The sequence below is a fragment of the Neophocaena asiaeorientalis genome, unplaced genomic scaffold, assembly GCF_003031525.2.
Source record: "Neophocaena asiaeorientalis asiaeorientalis breed wild unplaced genomic scaffold, Neophocaena_asiaeorientalis_V1.1 scaffold275, whole genome shotgun sequence".
Lineage (NCBI taxonomy): Eukaryota > Metazoa > Chordata > Mammalia > Artiodactyla > Phocoenidae > Neophocaena > Neophocaena asiaeorientalis.
The window spans coordinates 2,836,555-2,854,747 of record NW_020173679.1 but is presented as its reverse complement, the minus strand read 5'-3'; the positions used below and the strand labels follow the sequence as shown (position 1 = coordinate 2,854,747).

At 56.7% G+C, this 18,193-nt stretch overlaps 1 protein-coding gene across 6 annotated transcripts in view; it reads left to right on the top strand.

Moving 5' to 3' along the window:
* The window catches only part of ARHGEF10L (Rho guanine nucleotide exchange factor 10 like), a 158,517-nt gene that overhangs the window by 54,503 nt on the left and 85,821 nt on the right, over window positions 1-18,193 (top strand). For all 6 annotated transcript variants that reach the window (XM_024749717.1, XM_024749721.1, XM_024749715.1 and 3 more), the window contains exons 4-6: window positions 607-646; window positions 14,033-14,124; window positions 15,872-15,955. In XM_024749717.1, the coding sequence (XP_024605485.1) occupies window positions 607-646; window positions 14,033-14,124; window positions 15,872-15,955 (216 nt within the window). The remainder of the gene's footprint in view (window positions 1-606; window positions 647-14,032; window positions 14,125-15,871; window positions 15,956-18,193) is intronic.

The window sequence follows — 18,193 nt, the reverse complement described above, 5'->3', positions numbered from 1 at the left end:
GAATTGGAGATTCCTAGCATTCCTGCAGCGTCTGGCGCCCTTTGGCACGTCCTAAATGGCAGTGGTTGGCCGTCAGTGGCAGTGGTCGGCTGTCGGTTGTGCTTCAGTGACAGTTACTTCCCAGAGCTTGTCTCTCTGAAGCTCCCCTCTCCCCGCAGCTTCTCCCAGGGAATCACAGCCGCCCGGAGCAGCAGCCTCCCAGAGCCCTGGGGGCAGGAAGGCCCTGATAAGGGGCGTTAAATGGCAGCTTCTGTCATCGGGAGGGACTGGGGACTGGACCGGCAGGAACTTCCTGCAGGCTTGGGGACAAGGGGCTCCTTGAGGGGCTGCGGGTGAGGGCAGGCCCAGAGCAGGCAGCGTTACTGGTTTTGGTCGGAGCTGGGATGTGGGCCAGGGGGCTGGGGGTGGGGACAGGCAGGTAGGACTGGTAAGGGAGCGTAATGATAGTGTGGGGCTGGGGGAAGGCAGGCAGGGACGCAGCAGGCACCGGGCTGGCGGCCCCGTCTCTGGGGCCCCCGGGGAAGCTGGGAAAGGGGGCGGGGATGCGCTGAGTCCCTCGGGCCAGCCGCTGGCCTGACGGGCTCTGCCTCTGCTCTCCTCCCGCAGACCCAGACCCAGACCCAGCAGCTGCACCACCCCAGACACAGTAAGTGAGCCTCGTTCTTTTGCTCTGGCAGCTGGAAAACGAGGAGAGACCGGGCAGGAGGTGTGGGAAGGGGTGGAGCTGCGGCTGTGAGGGCTCAGGACAGGTCTTTGGCTAAGGAGAAACGCATTTCAGGATCCCCGGGCTGGAGGGAAGAGGTCAGTCCCTAAAACGTGTTACTTTTTCCTTTATTTTTCCCACAAGCATGTGAAGTAGAAAGCAGGCCTGGCTCCACATCCTGGCTTTGTCCCCTGCCAGCTGTGTGGCTAGAAGGAGTCACATAAACCCTCCAAAGTCAGTCTGTTTACAAGCAAAATGAAAACAGTGAAGTAGCCACCCACTCCACTGGGCTGCGGCTGGGAATTAAACAGCTCTCTGGGGCTCCACGCGGTGCCGCCCTCTGTAATTGTCTTTGCCATCGCCATTTGTTTTGCCAGTATCGTTCCTGCTCCCTTTCCTGTGACTGTTGCTGGGGACTCTGCCCTTCTCCACCTGGGAGTCTGTCTGAGTCAGGGCAGCCTAAAGGCTAACACCCCTGGGTGTTGGGGTGATTGCCGGCATCGTACTCTGGGCCCAGCACTGGTCATGGGTCCTTGTGTAAGTCCCAGTCCCCCAGGCCTTGGTTTTCTCGTCTGTAAAATGGGCCACTGCTTCCTCCATAGAAGAATGAAGAACTGCTGGGTAAGACACCTAGAGACACCGCAGGCACCTAATCAAGGCAGTTTTACCACCACTCCCTCTGTGGTCTTCAGCAAGTTGGACCGCGCATTTGGGAGTCGGGGGCTGTGAAAGCTGAGGCCTCTTGGAGCTTTGCTCACTGGTGCTCACTGTTCGGCTTTCAGGACCTGGGTGTTTAGAGAGTCCTCTTCTAAGGGAAGCCTCAGTGGTGGATCTAGGCCCTGGAGTTGATGGCCGGGGGCCCCTGGGGTCCTGAGTTTAAATCCTGGCTGCCCTAGTCTGGGGAGGGGTGTCCGAGCCTCCCTTTGTTCTTCTAGAGTGAGCTGAATCTGGAGGCTAATTCTCAGGTAGGTGTCACCCAGCTGGAGGTCTCAGAGATGCAGGTTGTGGCCCTGGGTCCGGGAGCCAGGGCAGTTCTGGATTCAAATTCAAGCCTAAGAGTCCTTGTTTGTGCTCATTTGCTTGTTGGAGTGGGTGGATCCTGGGAGGGTTTCTGCTGGGCTTGCCACTGTATAATTACCACCAGAAGAGGGGCCAGGTTCTCTCCTCCCTGGTTAGGAACTGCACCTGGGCTGGGAAGTCCTGACATTGCTGTGATCTCCCAGGGGTTACATCCCTCCAGGCTGGGCCAGGGATAAAGCCACCCAGAAGCTCAGTCTGAACAGGGAAGCAGACTCATCCAGGTGGGACAGAGGGTGCCCAGGGAACACTGACTGGAGCGGGGCTGGGGGGGCGGTCTTGGCTGAGCAAGGGAGCATAAATTCACCGGGGGAGAGAGAGGAGGTCTCCGCACGAGGAAGCCACTGAGCAGGGACGGGGGGCAGGGGGCTGGGAAACGGTGTGGGCAGCCAGTAAGTGCGCCCCTTCCGGGAGTCTGGCACTTGCTTTTCTCAGGCCACTGCCGCCTTCTCTCTGTGTGTCCTGGAGACCTGGTGACTGCGGCCAGATGCTGTGTCTGGCTGGCGCTGGTGCCCCGTGGAGGCCTTGTTGCAGTGGCCCCCAGAGCTGGTGCTACACTGCGTCAGAATCACTCAGTGTGGGCCACGCGTTTCTGGGAGAGGGGCCCGGCCTCTGCCTTTAACCCACCACCCGCCATTCCGTAGCATGCCCACCTATCCTATACCTGGTCCTGGTGTTGGCCCAGCTCCCTTGAACACCATCTCCTGGAGGTTCAGATCCTCACTCAGCCCTTCACTAGCTGGGTGGCTTTGGGCTCTGTGAAGCTCTCTGAGCCCCAGTTTCTGCATCTGTAAGATGGACGTGTTCTCTGCCACTAAGCGTCGCGAGGAATAAGTGAGGCTGGTTGCTTCTGCTCCTGCCTCCTGACCAGTTTGGATGTTTCCAGTGCGATGGGGGCCGAAGGGGCGGAGACTGTGTGCCCAGTGCCTCTGACTCCTGGGCTGGGCCTGGGTTGCCAACAGGTGTGAATAAACATCACTTTGAGAGCCCTTGATGGGGCATTCATGGGCTGTGCGTCCCCTGCAGAATATTGACTGCAGCAATAAGGAGTCCCGAGACACTTCCTTTCTCGCCCCCTTAATTTTACAGATGGAGAGACTGAGGGGTGGGGCTTTCCCACAGTCCCCCAGTGAGACGCTGGAGGCCTCCTGACTCTTTGTCCGTCAAGTGTCTCTGTGCTGCTCCCAGCTTTGTCCCCTCCCTTCCAGGTCTCCGTTTACTTAAGTTCCACCTCCTTCCCCGGATGGTGAATTTCCACTCTGGAGTCCTCTGGGAGAAGAGTCAATCCAGATCGCTTTCCTTCTCCTTGGTATCCAAGACAAAGGGAAAAAAAAATATCTTGATTTTCTTTCTTTCTTTTGTTTTTTTAAAAAGAATTTCCCCAAAGGTAGTCACTAAGCAGACATTGCTTTGAATAAGCAAATCTCCAAGCGGAGGACATTTCATCTCTTCTCACTGCATTTCTTTCACGGTCCCTCTGCCTGAAGGCTTGGAAATGGCCTTGGGCTTTGCCTCGCTGCCTACCTGGCCTCAAGAAAAGCAAGGGCTGCCTGACTCGAGGCTCCTGACAGCACAGTTAGAACCACTGCCCAGATCCGGGCAGCCTCAAAGTGACCTCACTCCCTCCCCAGCTCTCATCCACAGCTGGGGAGGGGAGTGGGTGGGAGCGCCGCGGCTAAAGTGAGGGCTGGAGTCCGGGTCTTCGAGGGCCTGGGAGCTCGGGCTCTGAGCCGCAGAGAGCTGGCTTCGAGTCTCACCTGTTACTTAATACCTGTGTGTCATTGGACAAGTTAACATTTATTCGGTGCTGCATCACTGGTTACGAGGACAGCTGAGGCTGACGGGCAGTCCAGGTGACCTGGGCAGGGGCACCGGCTCCCTGTCTGGCTGTGAGGCCTGTGGACTTCCGGGTCCCTTCCCCTGGTAGGTGGGATTGCCCAGAGGAGGCAGCCAGGCTGTTATGGGGTAGGCAGAGTTGCTGGCTTTGCTGAGTGTGTGTGGCGCCGAGGCCCACGGGGTGATTTTAGGGTCGGGCCCCGCTGCTGCTCCAGAATCCCAAGGAGTGAGGGGGCCTGGGCTCTCGTCCGTCCTGCTGCCGGCAAAAGAACCTTCAGCCTGCTCGCCTAGCTACTGCCACTTTCTCTTTCCGAAACGGGACGTATTATCAGATAACAGCAACAACGACAACAGCAATAATAGCGAATGATAATAGTAATAACAGTGATTGTGTTTACTGTGTACCAGGCACCAAGCTAAATGCCCAGTCCCATCTCTTGTCTCTAGGAAGTGGACACTTCATTACCCATGTCACAGGTGGGAAATTGAGACTTGGGGAAGTTAGGTGGCCAGAGTTACACATAGATGGTACATGTTCATTCAACAGAGACTTAGAACCAGGGCCTCTCCGACCAGAGGCCAGGTGTTTGACCATCACCCGACCCTCCAGGGATGCGCTGGGGACTCAGGATCCAAGCTCAGGACTTCAGACTTCGGTTCATGCTGGGAGGGGTGGCTGGCTCCATAGGAATGATCCCCTTCGGTGTGTGTTTATTGGGGTAAGAACTTTGCCTCTTATGAGATCTAACTTTGCCTCTTGAGCTCTTGGGAGAGTAGTGTCCAAGCTGTTGCTGGAATGTTCCATAGACCCCACCTGGGGAGCCAAGCAGAGTGGCCTCGGCCCTGCCTGTGTGTGATTCTGGGTGGCGCCCCTTCCCTTGAGATGGGAGCAGGGTAAAAGCAGCCCCCTCCTCTCTTGCCCCACACAGAGGTCTTGTGATGGTAGAGGGGTGTGGAAGGGTGTCTCCACCTGCAGGACGGCTCCATGGGGCCAGGGATGTTTCTTGGCGGGGGAGGCGGGTATTTTGTTTGCTGCCATATCCTCCCGGCTTAGCATGGTGCCAGGCACAGGGCGAGTGCCGAAGGCCTCCCCGTTGAATGAACGGTGGATTCCAATGGACAGAAGGAGGAGCCGGGTCTGAAAGGCGACTCTCTGTCTCCGTGAAAATGAAGAGAAAACAAACCGTGTGGAAACAGAATCTCTGACCCAGGGTTCTGACTCTGGCAGCCGACTGAGGCCAGGACAGAGGCCCGCGGGAAGGGAGGCCTCAAGCGGCTGAGTGGCTGATCCCGCCGATGCCACTCGTGTCGGCTGCTGTTTCCTGAGTCGCCGTCCGAGTTGAGTGCTTCCTGCACAAGATCTCATCTCCTAGGCAACGCAGCCCTAGGAGGCGGGGCTACTGATTATGCCCATTTTGCAGATGAGGAACTGAGGCTTAGAGTTGAAGTAGTTTACCCGAGATCTTGCAGGGCTGGTGAATGGCAGGGCTGCAGCTTGGCCCGTCTGACTCCACAGCCATCCATCCGCTGGAGCTCACAGGGTTGGCCTTTCTGGTGGACTTTGAAACCTGTGAACTCACAGCCACCCTGAGCACCCAGTAAGTACTTGCTGGGAAATGAGAGCGCGTAGGTCGCCCGCTCCCTGTGTTTTCCCGGACTCGGGCCGTGTCTCTCACCTCTGAGCGTGCCATGCCCTCTGGATTTGTTTGCTTTTCCTGGCCAGTTTCGCTGCCATCCCCACCGGCCCCACTGCAGCCTCAGCGTTTCCTGTTGGCTCCTGGCCCGGCTGCAGGGACCCTCGGTGGCTCCCGGGAGGTACTTGTCCTGCCCCTTCCTGGGCTTATCCAGGCAAGATGGACTGTGTTGCCCACTGGCCAGCATCTCTCACCCGGGCCTGGAGCCTGAGGGAAGCAGCCGGGCAGCTGGGAGAGCCAAGGAGACCCATCCTCCCTGGACGCATCAGGTGCCGAGAAGATCAGACCAGGCTTGGGGAAGCAGTGTTTGAACAGGATGGAAACAGGGCGCTGGAGGCCCTGCCTGCAGCCTGGCCTTGTGGCTTCTGAGGGCCGAGGGTCTGGGGAGCATGGGGGCTCTTAAGGGGCAGCTCGATGAGGCTGGAGTATCCCCTGGCCCCGGGAGGAAATGGAGGTGTCCCTGAAGGTTTGTGAGATGGCTGCAGACCCAGTCTGGAGTTGCTTGGCATCCCGAGCTCGCCCTTAACTTGCTGTTTCCCCAGACCCAGAGCATTCATAGCCTCCTGTGTCCTGTCCTGCGGGGTCTCCATGGGACCCGAGGACTGACAGAGGCAAGCTTCCCTCCCAGTGGAGTCCCTCATGGGAGGGTTATGGGGACACTTTTCCCATGAAAGACCTCTGTCTGGCCCCTTGCCAGTCCCTAAATTGGAAACGCTGCATTTTTGTTTTTCCCCTTTTCCACCCCTGGCTACAAGGGGTTTCCATATAGGAGCTATGGTCTTCGGGTCATAGGAGCTATGAGTTTGAGTACAGTATGAAGGCCACACAGCCTCTGGCCTGAAAAAATTTACACAGGTTCGCATCCATTACATCGAGTCCCCCTTCAGGAATGTGTCACGTCCACCCCTGGATCCCTGCAGTGACCGGTCTCTGCCTTATGCATCTTCCATCCCAGTGCCTGGCACAAAGAAGACATGGTACTAATAGGTTACGTGTACATGGACGTTACAGTTGATGTAGCCCTTTCCACACGCATCTCATTTTGATTTGCACAACTGTGGCAGGCAGATTAATGTCCCTCTCCAAGACTTCCATGTTCTAATTCCCAGAACCTGGGAATGTGCGACCTGGTACAGATGTGATGAAGTTAAGGGCCTTGAGATGGGGAGATGATGCTGGATTATCCAGGCGGGCCCAACGGAATCACAGGGATCCTTATAAGGGGGCCTGTGGAGTCAGAGAGGGATTGAGAGATGCTGTGCGGTTGGCTTTGAAGATGGAGGAGGGGCCATGAGCCAAGGCTGCTTCCAGAGGCTGGAAAGAGGCAAGGGATCAGATTCTCCCTTAGAGCTGCCGGAAGGAGCACAGCTCTGCCAACACCTTGCTTTTACCCTAGTGAAACCCCTTGTGGATTTCGGAACTTTATGGCTGTAAGAGAATATACATCTGTGTTGTTTGAAGTTACTAAGGTTGTGGTAACTGTCACAGCAGCAGTAGGAGACTAACACAGCAGCCCTGGAGAGAGGGAATTCTTATGGGTCCCGTTGTGCAGGCCCAGAGAGGTGCAGTCACTGGTCCAAGGGAGCCGAGTGGCAGGTAGTGGCGCTTGGGTTCAAAGCCAGAGGGCCGGGGCTCTGTTTGCTCTTCCCCAGCAGCCCCCTGCCCACCCAGGCCAGCGTTCTGCTGGGAGTCCCCCTGCCCTTCCCCTCTGTCCTCCATCCTCCACCTCTCTACTGAGTGCCTGCAATGTGCCAGGCGGTGCAGCGACCGAGGCAGACAGTCCCTGCCCTCGGGGGAGAGCGGACATTCTGTGCCTTGGTGTGTTTATGGGCTCTGTAGCCAGATAAAAATGGCCTGCCCGTCTTCTGCACTTATTATTCACCAAGCCCTGTTCTAAGAGCCTCTCCCGCCTCCAGTAATGCTCGTGACACTCACAGGTGGCTGCTGCTGTAATCCCCATTTTACAGGTGCAGAAGCAGGTGCAGAAGCAGGTGCAGAGGACACACGCTGTCAGCCTCCGGACACGGAGCTGAGATGAGGCAGAGCCACGGTTGAACCTGGTTGGCTTCCAGACCCAGTGTTCTAACCCCTGCCCTCCCCTGTCCCGCATAGATCTGGTTTGGACCTTGCCTGTCTTCCACATCAGCTCCACAACCGAGGACCCGTTCGTTGTCTGATCTGCTTAACCTTCCTTGTCGTCTCTGTAAAGTGGAGGGTAAATGAGATGTGAGGACCAGATTCTCCGTCAGCGAGCTGCCCTTAATGCTGTCCTCAAGGGGTGTGGGTCTGCCTGGAGCAGGACTCCAGGGCACAAGGGAACCCGCCCTGGCCGATCTGTTGCTCAGCGTTGCCTGGGATGTGTTTTCCTTCTCCCTTTCTTTCTTTCCTTTTTTCTGATAGTCATGCATGTTTATTGTAGAAAAATTGGAAAGTACAGAAAATGATAGACTAAAAGCAACCTTTAATTCTATCACTGTGTGTTCCTACCCAGCTTCCTTGCTATAGAAGTGTACATATGTATATATATCAATATTTTATAGAACTGTGGTTTTATTGTACATGCTGTTTCCCAGCTCACCTTTTTTTTTTCCGTACGCGGGCCTCTCACTGTTGTGGCCTCTCCCGTTGCGGAGCACAGGCTCCGGACGCGCAGGCTCAGCGGCCATGGCTCACGGGCCCAGCCGCTCTGCGGCATGTGGGATCTTCCCGGACCGGGGCACGAACCCGTGTCCCCTGCATCGGCAGGCGGACTCTCAACCACTGCGCCACCAGGGAAGCCCCCCAGCTCACCTTTTGACCTAATTACATAGGGTGAGCATTTTCCCGTGGGAACTTCTGCAGTACCCCACAAGGCTCTTGATAAGTTATTGCTGGGGGTACAGTGCCTGTCCTGGGTCTGACTGCTGAGCCTGGGGCCCTCGAGATGACGGGAGGGAGGTGCGTGCACCACAGAGCAGAAGGCCAAGGTGGCGTCTGGGTTATTGTCTATGGCTGTGGGGAAAGATGGTTCCCCTGTGGCCTTGATGCTCGCTCCCCACTGAGGACTGTATTATAGATATCAAGTCAGGGTCCCCTCCTCCGACTTCCCTGGGGGCTCCTCCCCACTCTGCTCATTCAGTAAGTGGATTTGTGACCATGTGGGGGATGGCACAGGACAAACAGACTGGGGCCCAGAGCCATTCCATATGTGAGGGGTGGCCGGGCTCAGTGTGAAGAGGTGAGTGCATACAGGGACCCCGTTAGCTGGAGGAGGGGTGGAGGGGAAGGAGGGGGAAGGGAAACAGTGCACCGGGGGTATTTATCGTGGGCCAGACCCTCTGCTACAAGCCTGTTTTACAAGCCTTTATTTACTCCTTCCTGGAACCCTAAGAGGGAAGTATTATTGCTCCATTTCACAGATATGGAAACTGAGGCACAGAGAGGTGCTATGTGCCTTATCTGTGTTATCTCATTTAATCCTCACAGCAGGAAGTAGAGTGATTATCCATCCCATCCCTCAGCAGCTCCAGGACGGTTAGCCACTGTCCTGGTCCACAGCCAAGTGGCAGAGCTGCGATCTTATCCCAGGTCTGTTGGCTCTGGAGCATATGTCTGTGCCCACCCTAAGCCCATGATTCCCCCGTTCTCAACCCTGGCTGCACATTGTAGCCAGCAGGGAGCTTTAAAAACACCAATGCTGGGCCCCTCCTGACGGATGGGTCAGAATCACTGGGGCAGGGGCTCTGGGTCTGTATCTCTGAGGAGCTTCCCAGGTGACTGCCGTGGGCAGCTGCTTTGAATCCTCCTGCTAGGTGATCTTCAAGGTCCTTCTGCCTTTTTTTTTTTTTTTTGGCTGCACCGTGCGGCATGTGGAACTTCCCCGACCAGGGATCGAACCTGTGCTCCCTCAATGGAAGCGCAGAGTCTTAACTACTGGACCGCCAGGGAAGTCCTTCTTTTTTTTTTTTAAATCCTTATTAGAGTACAGTTGATTTACAATGTTGTGTTAGCTTCAGGTGTACAGCAAAGTGACTCTGTTACACATATACATATATCTACTCTTTTTAAGATTCTTTTCCCATCTAGGTCATTACAGAGCATTGAGTAGAGTTCCCTGTGCTATACAGTAGGTCCTTATTAAGTATCTATTTTATATATAGTAGTGTGTATATGTCAACCCCAGTCTCCCATTTTATCCCTCCCGCCTGCCCCCTTTCTGGCTTTAACATGCTATATGAACTAGAAAGTGGCCAGGGCTGAAAAGAAAACTGGCAGCAGGCTTAATCCGGGCTTGATGTTTTTGCCTTTCTTTTGTGTCTCTTGGATTTAGGGATAGTGGTAGTGGTGCTGCTGGGGAATTTCTTGAGGGGAGTGATGCTCTTGAGTCGGGCCATCCTGGGCAAGCCCTGCTGTCCCAGCCCTCGGTCTGCTGCAGACTGGGTTTTACTCAAGGCCTTATAAGGCTCATGTTATTTTGGTCCTTTCAATTCCCAAAGGTGGAATTCTTTCCTCTTTCATATTTTTCAAACCTTGTCCTGGAAAAGGCATCCAGAATACCGTGTGTGCGCATGTGTGAACACACACACACACACACACACACACACCCAGCCACCCAGCCAGCCAGGGATCCTCTGACCATACTGGTTTTGGGGGTCTTCTCTCTGATAACTCACACTGTGTAGCCTCTGGGAAGGGACCTTGTGGAATCTGCGGAGCAACCGGGCCCGCCATTCTGAGTGGGGCTTCTTGTCTTTGAAAGAGGCCGGGGGGCCGGGGCATCCATCATCACTGAGTGTCCTCGTGTGAAGGGGCTGACGGAATGGGGTGACCAGGCCAGAGCAGGTCCCTGCTGTCACAGGAAACTCACTCCCCTCTTGTCCCCGGCGTGTCCCTGGAGAGAGAGGAGGTGGGCTCAGAATGTGCCTCGAGCTCTGTGGTGGACTCCTGGTGTACTTGACCTCGGTCTGGTCGGTGAACGCTGTCATGGGGGGGCCTCCTCTTCTTTGCCCAGCTTCTTGTTCTCTGTTCCTCTCCACGGACTTGGCTCCTTTTCTTGGCATTCGAGTGGCGGTGGCCTCACTTTGTAAGACGGTGTCATCTTAGTGGCTGGCCTTTCTTGCCTGTGCAAGCTGAGAGGCATTAGAAGTGCAGGAAGCTCAGATAAGGGCGAGATAATTGGCCTCTTATTGCTTTTTTATGGCTCTTTTATTATCTGAAACCTTTGGGGAGGCTCCAGGAGTGTTTGCTCACAAGGCGAATTAGATTTTCCAGCCAGGCAGCAGCTGGGAGAGGTTGCCCCTGGGTGGGCTCAGGGTGGGTCAGTGGCCTTGGCAGGCAGCTAGAAGGGCCGGGGAGGGAGGAGGCAGCCCCAGTCTCATTTCTTGCCATGCCCACTGCTTCCCTGGCCTGGGAGGCTCTTCCCCCTCCCGTTTGCCTGGGGAACACCTGCTCCCGTCTGAGGGCAGCAGAGCTGGTGTCAAGAGCAAGGATTTGCAGGCAAAGTGCAACTCTGCCACTTGCTGGCCAGGTGATTTGGGGCAAGGTACTTGCCAATTCTGAACCTCACTTTCCTCATCTGTAAAATGGTCACAATGAGACACGCACTTGTCCTCAAGCACTCTGCCTAGGGCTGGGCGCAGAGAAGATACCAGCAAAGTGCAGGGCAGGGGTGCTGGTGGTCTCCAACTAAGCCTGAGAAGACCTGTCCATGCACGGACACTGGCCTCTTCCCTCCCTTGGGGCCCCTGGTGTCTCCGCTTGCCTCAGCCATTGAGGCACTCAGGGTGGGCATAAAGGTGACTGCTGTGCTGTGTGAGCCCTGCTCCCCCGCCCGGGAAGCCAGGACTGCTCGGGGGCTGCTCAACAGAAGCACGGGCCCAGACTAGCTTCTCTAGTCGTGCCAGTGGCTTAGACCCACGCTGTCCTGTTCGGGGGCCACTAGCCACGTGTGGCTGTTCAAAATGAAATACAATGAAAAAATAAGTTCACTGTGTTTTGGTAACGTGCAAACCAGAGGCTCATATTTTCAGCCCCATCCTGGCTTACCCCCAAATGCCCATCCTGCCTCCATGTCACCTTTAGAGGTCACCCGGGACCTTCTGGGGTGTTCAGCCCTTGGAGCTGGTGTCACGATTTCTCCTCGACAGAGACTCGATCATGCATCTCTGACTATGCCAAGAGCTCTTTCTCTCTTTCCTTTGTTTTTTATTTTGTGGTACGCGGGCCTCTCACTGTTGTGGCCTCTCCCGTTGCGGAGCACAGGCTCCGGACGCGCAGGCCCAGCGGCCGTGGCTCACGGGCCCAGCCGCTCCGCGGCATGTGGGATCTTCCCGGACCGGGGCACGAACCCGTGTCCCCTGCATCGGCAGGCAGACTCTCAGCCACTGCGCCACCAGGGAAGCCCTCTCTTTCCTTTTTAAAAACACGGTTGGGAGAGTCGTCAAGCGAGGTGCAGTGATGTCGTGACACAGCGAGTCTGTGATGTCGGTGAATGTTTGAATGCGGGCTCCCTGCTCCCACATGGTCTGGTGGAAGGAGCAGACCCTGCAGGTGGGCTGCAGATCCCAGCTCCCTCTGACGAGCCGAGTGACTTCAGTAGAGTCAGTCATCAAGACTTCATGAGCCTTAGTTTCCCCATCTTAGAATGAGGACGACACTGCCTACCTCACGTGGGCTCTTGTGTTGTGAAATATGCAAATATAGGTAAAGTACAGCAAGCGGCACCTGGCGCGTTCTTCCAGGAGTCACCAGTTGTCACGGTTAACGTAGCAAAGCAAACTTTAAAACCAAATTCTGCCGAAGTCTCACGTCAGCTCCCGCTGGAATGATTCGGTTCTGTCTGAGCATTTCTGAGCAGCTGCACTCAGCACCTTGAAGCCGCCTCCAGGTTGAGAAGGTAATGACTCAGGGAAGCACTGTTAGGGATTGGGGCTCAGGTGGCTCCAGCCCAGCACCCGTCCTGGTCCAGACCAGCCCTGTCCCCTCTTGGCCTTAACTTCCCGCTGATGGAAAGCGTTACCCCAGGACTGAAACGCGCCCCTCCCCGCCAGGCGACACTGCTGACTTCTGGCAGTAAAACCGGAGCTGAGTCTTGCTTCTCCAATAGTGCTGGTGGCTTCAGCCTGCGTTTTCCTGTTCGGGGGTCGCCTGCCACATGTGGCTATTTAAAATTAAATGACCTAAAACGAAAAGTTAAGTTCCATTAGCCACCTTCCAAGTGCCCCGTAGCCACGCGTGGCTCACTGGACAGCACAGACGTGGCATGTTGCCACCGTCACAGCCGTCCTTGCTCTGTTACCTGAGACGCATCTTGAGAGCCCAGCTTAGGGGCCCAGCAGGCTGGCTTCACTGTCCGGCTCTGCCACTCACAGGCCGGTGACCTTGAGCAGGTTCCTCTGCCCGCCACCTGCCGGAGTGGGAAGGATGCCAGGATCTACCTGTCAGTGCTACTGGGAAGGCGAGGCCAAGGGCCTGCTCACAGGAGGTGTTCCACACTTCACTCTCCTCCCTCCCCTCTCCCTGCACTTCCGGTTGTCATCTCCCCCTTCCCTCCCCCTCCCTCTCCTCCTCTTCTGTTAAGGGCTTGCGTGCTGGCAAGTTCAAGTCAATTCTTCATAACAGTGGCAGCTGCCTCGGACAGTAGAAGGCGTCTACCCTCTGGGTTGCCAGATGTGGCTTTTTTTTTTGAGCATGGGCTTAAAAAAACAACAAAAACCTTTCACTTTGGGATAGTTTTAGATTTACAGGGACGTTGTAAAGGTAGCACATAGAGTTCCATATACCACCTCATCCTGTTCTCCCCATTGTTAGCATCTTACACGACCACGGGATATTTATCAAAACTAAGAAACCGGTGTCGGTACGTTACCGTTCTCTGAACTCCTGACTTTATCTGCATTTCATCAGTTTTTCTGCTTATGTTCCTTTTCTGTCCCGGGATCCCATCCAGGACCCACGTGGCATTCAGTTGTCATTTACACTGCTCTGCTCTGTGACAGTTCCTCAGTTTTGTTTTTCATGATCATTGAGAAGTAGTGGGCAGGTGTTTTATAGCATGTTCCCCCATCTGGGTTTGTTTGGTGTTTCTCTCATGATTCGCCTGGGGTTATGGACTTGGGGTAAGAATCCCACAGAGGTGAGCACCCTTCTCATCACGTCGTATCTGGAGTCCGTGATGCCCGAGTGATGGCACTGGGGGTGCTCACTTGACCGCTTGGTTAAGGTGGTGTCTGCTGTTTCTCCACTGCTTTCCCTTTGCTTCTCTGCTCCTGGGAAGCGTGTCTCTGGTCCAGCCCATCCTCAAGTGTGTGTGGGAATTAAGCCCCGCCTTCTGTGCATGGTCTTGTGAAGCTTTGCAGGTCCTTGTCTCTCAGACGCAAGGCCCCCCAGTCCTCTCCTCCATTTTGCATGTGGAGACTGGGGAGATGGAGATTCCCACTGAGTCTGCCCTGGAGGAGGAGAGACAGGGTGCCCTGGCCTGAAGAACATCTGATCCCTATCACTTATCACCGTGAATACGTTTGACCTTTATGCTCTTGTAAAGCAGCAGGTCGGCCTTACGGTGCCTTCTAAAGGTGAGGAAACCAAGAGGGGACGGGGCTTGTCCAAGGCCAACCCAGCTGTGGCCTCCCCAGCTCGGCCTTGGGGTCAAGTGGCCCTGTCACCTGGTGAGGGGCTGTCTGATGCTTCAAGGAACCAGCTGTCCCATCCTCCTGACTCACTGGTCCTGCTTCTCCGCCCGCAGGGAGCCGGCCGTGGTGAGCAATGGGGATGCTGTGGACACAGCTTTCTCTGGGGTCCGGCGCTCCAGCTGGAGACGGAAGAGCTCCCGTCGCAGTCCCCTCACACCCCCCCCACCGCCTGCCCCCCAGGTCTCAGCCCCAGGAGGTTGGTGTCAGGATAGCCTCCCCTTCTCTAGGCTGAGAGAGCTGATGTGGGCTCGTGCGAGCCGAGGGGTTGTCCTTGCTGCATGGCTGCTGTGGGCTTGGTGGCAGCTCTGAGGTGGACTGGCCACTGCCCACCCTTGAGAGTTGCCCCCCTTTGCCACCTGATGTGAGTCGTGATCCAGGAGTAGATCACACATTCAGCTGCTCATCTGTCCCCCCAATACTTCCAAAGCTCCTACAGCGGGCCAGGGTGATCTGGGTGGTGGGTGTACACTGGTGACCAAGACGAGGCCCCTCTGGCAGCAGAACCAGACACGTAGGCGGGCGGTTACCATGCAGAGAGCAGGCGCCAGGATGGGGAGGTGGGGTTGGGAGAGCCACGAGTCCTGAGGTAGAGAGTGAAACAGCAGGGCTCTGGGCACGAGTGTCTAGGCTGAGAGGGCAACCTGTGCTGGAGCCCAAGGGCGAGGGGATGCCTGGCACCTCGGAAGCAGTGAGCCGTGGTGTGGTGGAGGGGCGGGTCTAAGGGGTGAGCAGGGCCAGGTGAGGCTGCCATCTCCCCAGTTCCTCCCAGAGTGTGTGTGGGGTGCCCCCGGAGGCCGTGCTTTCCCAAAAGTGACAGTGAGCCATAAGAGGCCAAGGGGAAGCCACGAGACCACGTCTGCACTTCAGTCCCATCACTGATGCTCCGAGACAAGGTGGTGGGCTGGAGGCTGTCCAGCGGAGGGAGGCTGATGGCTGGAGCCAGGGACCTGGAGAGAGGTGGGCAGGTCTGAGCCATGTGGGAGGCAGAATCTGTGTCGGTGGGGAGGGGGCGGTGAGGCTCCTATAGGGCTCTGGGGGCCCTGGGACCGCACGGAGCAACGCAGTTAGGAACGGGGACTTCAGAGTCCATCTGGTCCTCTGTCTTCCTGAAAGGCCTGTGGGGTGAGGACAGGCTACCACCAGGGGTGGGGCCTGGTTTCCCAAACCCTCGCTCTGCGGGGGCCACATGCCCCTAGAGAGGGCAGAGATTGGGCACACAGTTATGGGGGGAGACCTCTTTAAATATTCCAGCTCTGGAGCTGCTAACATGGGCAGGATGTGCTCTCTGCCCCGCTCATAGCACACCCGGCAAAATGTTAGGGGAGTGATGTGCTCATTTGCAGAACTTTTTACCAATCGGGGCCCCGCTGGCTGAGTTTTGGGGGACTCTCCTTAACCCCACTCTCCAAATCCATTCCCCCACTCCCTGCCGTGTCCTGTGCTCATTAGATATGGCTGCCTTGCCCTCCCCCGCCTCTGGGTGGGGGGTGACTCCTTTTGGGGTAGTCCTGGGGGCCTGGGCGGCTGAAGAGGCTTCCGGGCCCTGGGGCACAGGTGCTGGGTTTGCTTCATGCTCCCTGTAGGTGCCATCAGGCAGAGGGGCAGGCCTGCAGGTGTCGGGGCGGCAGGGGGCATGTGCCGCAGTCACTGGGAGGGCGCCTTGGAGGGGCTGGGGAGCGGGAAGAGGCAGCGGAAGCTGCGTCCTCTTAGAGCAGTGGCAGGCTAGGGCTCCCCAGGGGCTGGGCTGCAGGATGCCGGCCCAGATGAGCCGTGGGGGTGCGGGCGGGCGGGCGGCCGAAGCTGCCAGCTGGTGCAGTCCTGCTGTCAGTCTGGCAGCCGCCCTGGGCCACCACAGCCTCCTTCGTGCTCTTTTCCTCTCCCTTCTCTCCCAGTCGACCGGTTTACTTTCCCCGCCCTGGAAGAAGATGTGATTTACGACGACGTCCCCTGCGAGAACCTGGACGCCCATCAACCCGGTAAAGCCTCTTTCAGGCGTCCCGCTTCTCTCCGGACAGAGGAGGGGTGGGAGGGGTGGCGGGAGGGCGGGGCATGGGGAGGGTCTGTCCTTCCACTTCCTCCCCGGCCCCCACCCAGTCCATGGCCCCTCCTTCTTGCTTTCAAAAACCACGGCCGTCTTCCCGGGAGAGTCAGGAGATGGCTGAGGGCGTGGCCAGGCTGGGGCTAGGGAGGGGTTAGGGCTTCATGGGGCGGGGTTAGGGCTCCATGGGGAGGGGTTAGGGCTTCATGGGGAGGAGTTAACGCTTCAAGTGCAGGGATTAGGGCTTCAGGGGCAGGGACTTGCTGGGCTGTGGGTCCCCAGGCAAACCACTCACTTTTCCAAGCCTCCATTCCTCCTGAAAATGGGTCAATAGTCCAGACTTGCTGAGTGGTGAAGCAGAGAAAGCCTGGGAAAGCCTGGGCCCTGCCGGGGAGATTGGGGCCGCAGAGGAGAAACAGGGTGGAGGAGGGTGAGTGCTGCCGGAACTGGGCCCACATACTCACCTAGCTGGAAGGAGGACTACCCAGGGACGAGGGATATTTAATATCCGTTCACAGTAAGAGCCGTCTTTGCTTAAACACGTTTTGCCAGCTGCTCTTCATTGTTTGTCTCCTGTAATCTGCTTTGAAACTTTGACTTAGGGTATTACTTCCTTATTCTTCAGAGGAGGAAACTGTAGAGGCAGAGCTGGGATTCGAACCTGGGTCATTCTGACTCCAAGTCCAGTGCTCTGCCCCCCCCCGCAAAAGGACTTGGGTGGCATTTTATGAAAGATGAAACGCATTTGCTTCCCCTATTCAGTCAACCCTGTGAGGTTGGTAGGGCAGGGCCTATGGCTCCAGTTGACAGTCACATCAGAGAGGTTAAGCCACCAGCCCCAGATCACACAGCCAGAATTTGAATAGACATCTGCTGGACTCTGCTTTTTCTACAACACTGTTCTTCTGCCTGTCTTCAGGGGCTCCCCGTCTAGTGGGGGAAACAGCCCCTGCATTTGTGGAGCTCCTGGTCTGACAGGGGCGACCGTAACCATCCTGGGGCAGCATATAGTCCAACGGGAGAGACAACATGATGAGGCCCGACGTTCCCCGGGGGCACACTCCTGACACCTGTCCCAGGAGCAGGGCGGGTGGGCCCATGATCCACCCATCCATCTAACAAGCCCTGGAGGAGCCTGGAACCCATTTCTGCTTGTAGCTCATGTGAATCTGGGAGAGTGGGAAAGGGTGGCTGGATGAAGGTCCCAGAGCCAGGAGATCGGAGTGGCCTGAGGCCATTATTTGACCGCTTTGGGCTGTTCTCCCTCCTGAATCCAATGAAGCCACTAATCACTTGGTCACAGTCTTCACTGGGCACCCTCGAGTCCCCAGGGTGTGGGGATATGGCATGTCCTGTGGTTTACCCTGAGGTGGGCAAGAGCAGGTAGTCTGGGAGCCAGTTGAGCCTGCCGACTGAGGACCAGGACTCCTGCCCTGAGACCCCCACTCTCTCTCGGGGCTGTGGGAGGGTTGAGTCGGTGAGGCCGGGCCCAGCCCTCAGCAGGTGCACCCCACAAGGAGTGCTGTGAACATCACACCTGCCAGGGCCCCGCACTGACCCACACGGCCTGTGGGCTCAGCCGGCGCTCAGTGTGGAGGTTGTCCACTGAGGTGCAGGCCGCACAGGCCAGTGGACCCACACAGCCTCGGGCTTTCATCCCGGCTCTGCCATTAATTAGGGCACAGCGCTCTGTGCTCTGGGCCTTGGCTTCTTCGTATGAAATCAGAATATTGTCCTGATCTCACAGGACTTTGGGGAGGGTCACGCCGCAGAACTTCTGGTTAAATCTCTCTGGCCTCAGTCGATGCATCTGTAAAACTGGGCAATGCTAGCTTCTTCCTTGGGTTGTAGGGAGGATGCCGTGAGATAGTTGATGTAGAGCACTGAGTGGGTGGTGGTAAGTGCTTTGAAAGGGGAGCCATGTTCCTGAGCATTAGTGAAGACCGTGGCCCCAGGAGATGGGGGGAGGGGGGGCAGTGGGGACCAGGCCACTGTTAGGCCTCTGAAGACTTAGGAATCTGGTGATGCTGTCTCCACTGGAGAGAGTATTTCTGGACGAGCCCAGGGGGTCGTCAGCACGGTGGTGCCTCTGTGGAAGGCAGCACGGTGAGTGGATGGAGCCCCCTCCCTGCTCACTGCCTGACTTCGGGCAAGCACACGTCTTCTCTGGGCCCCA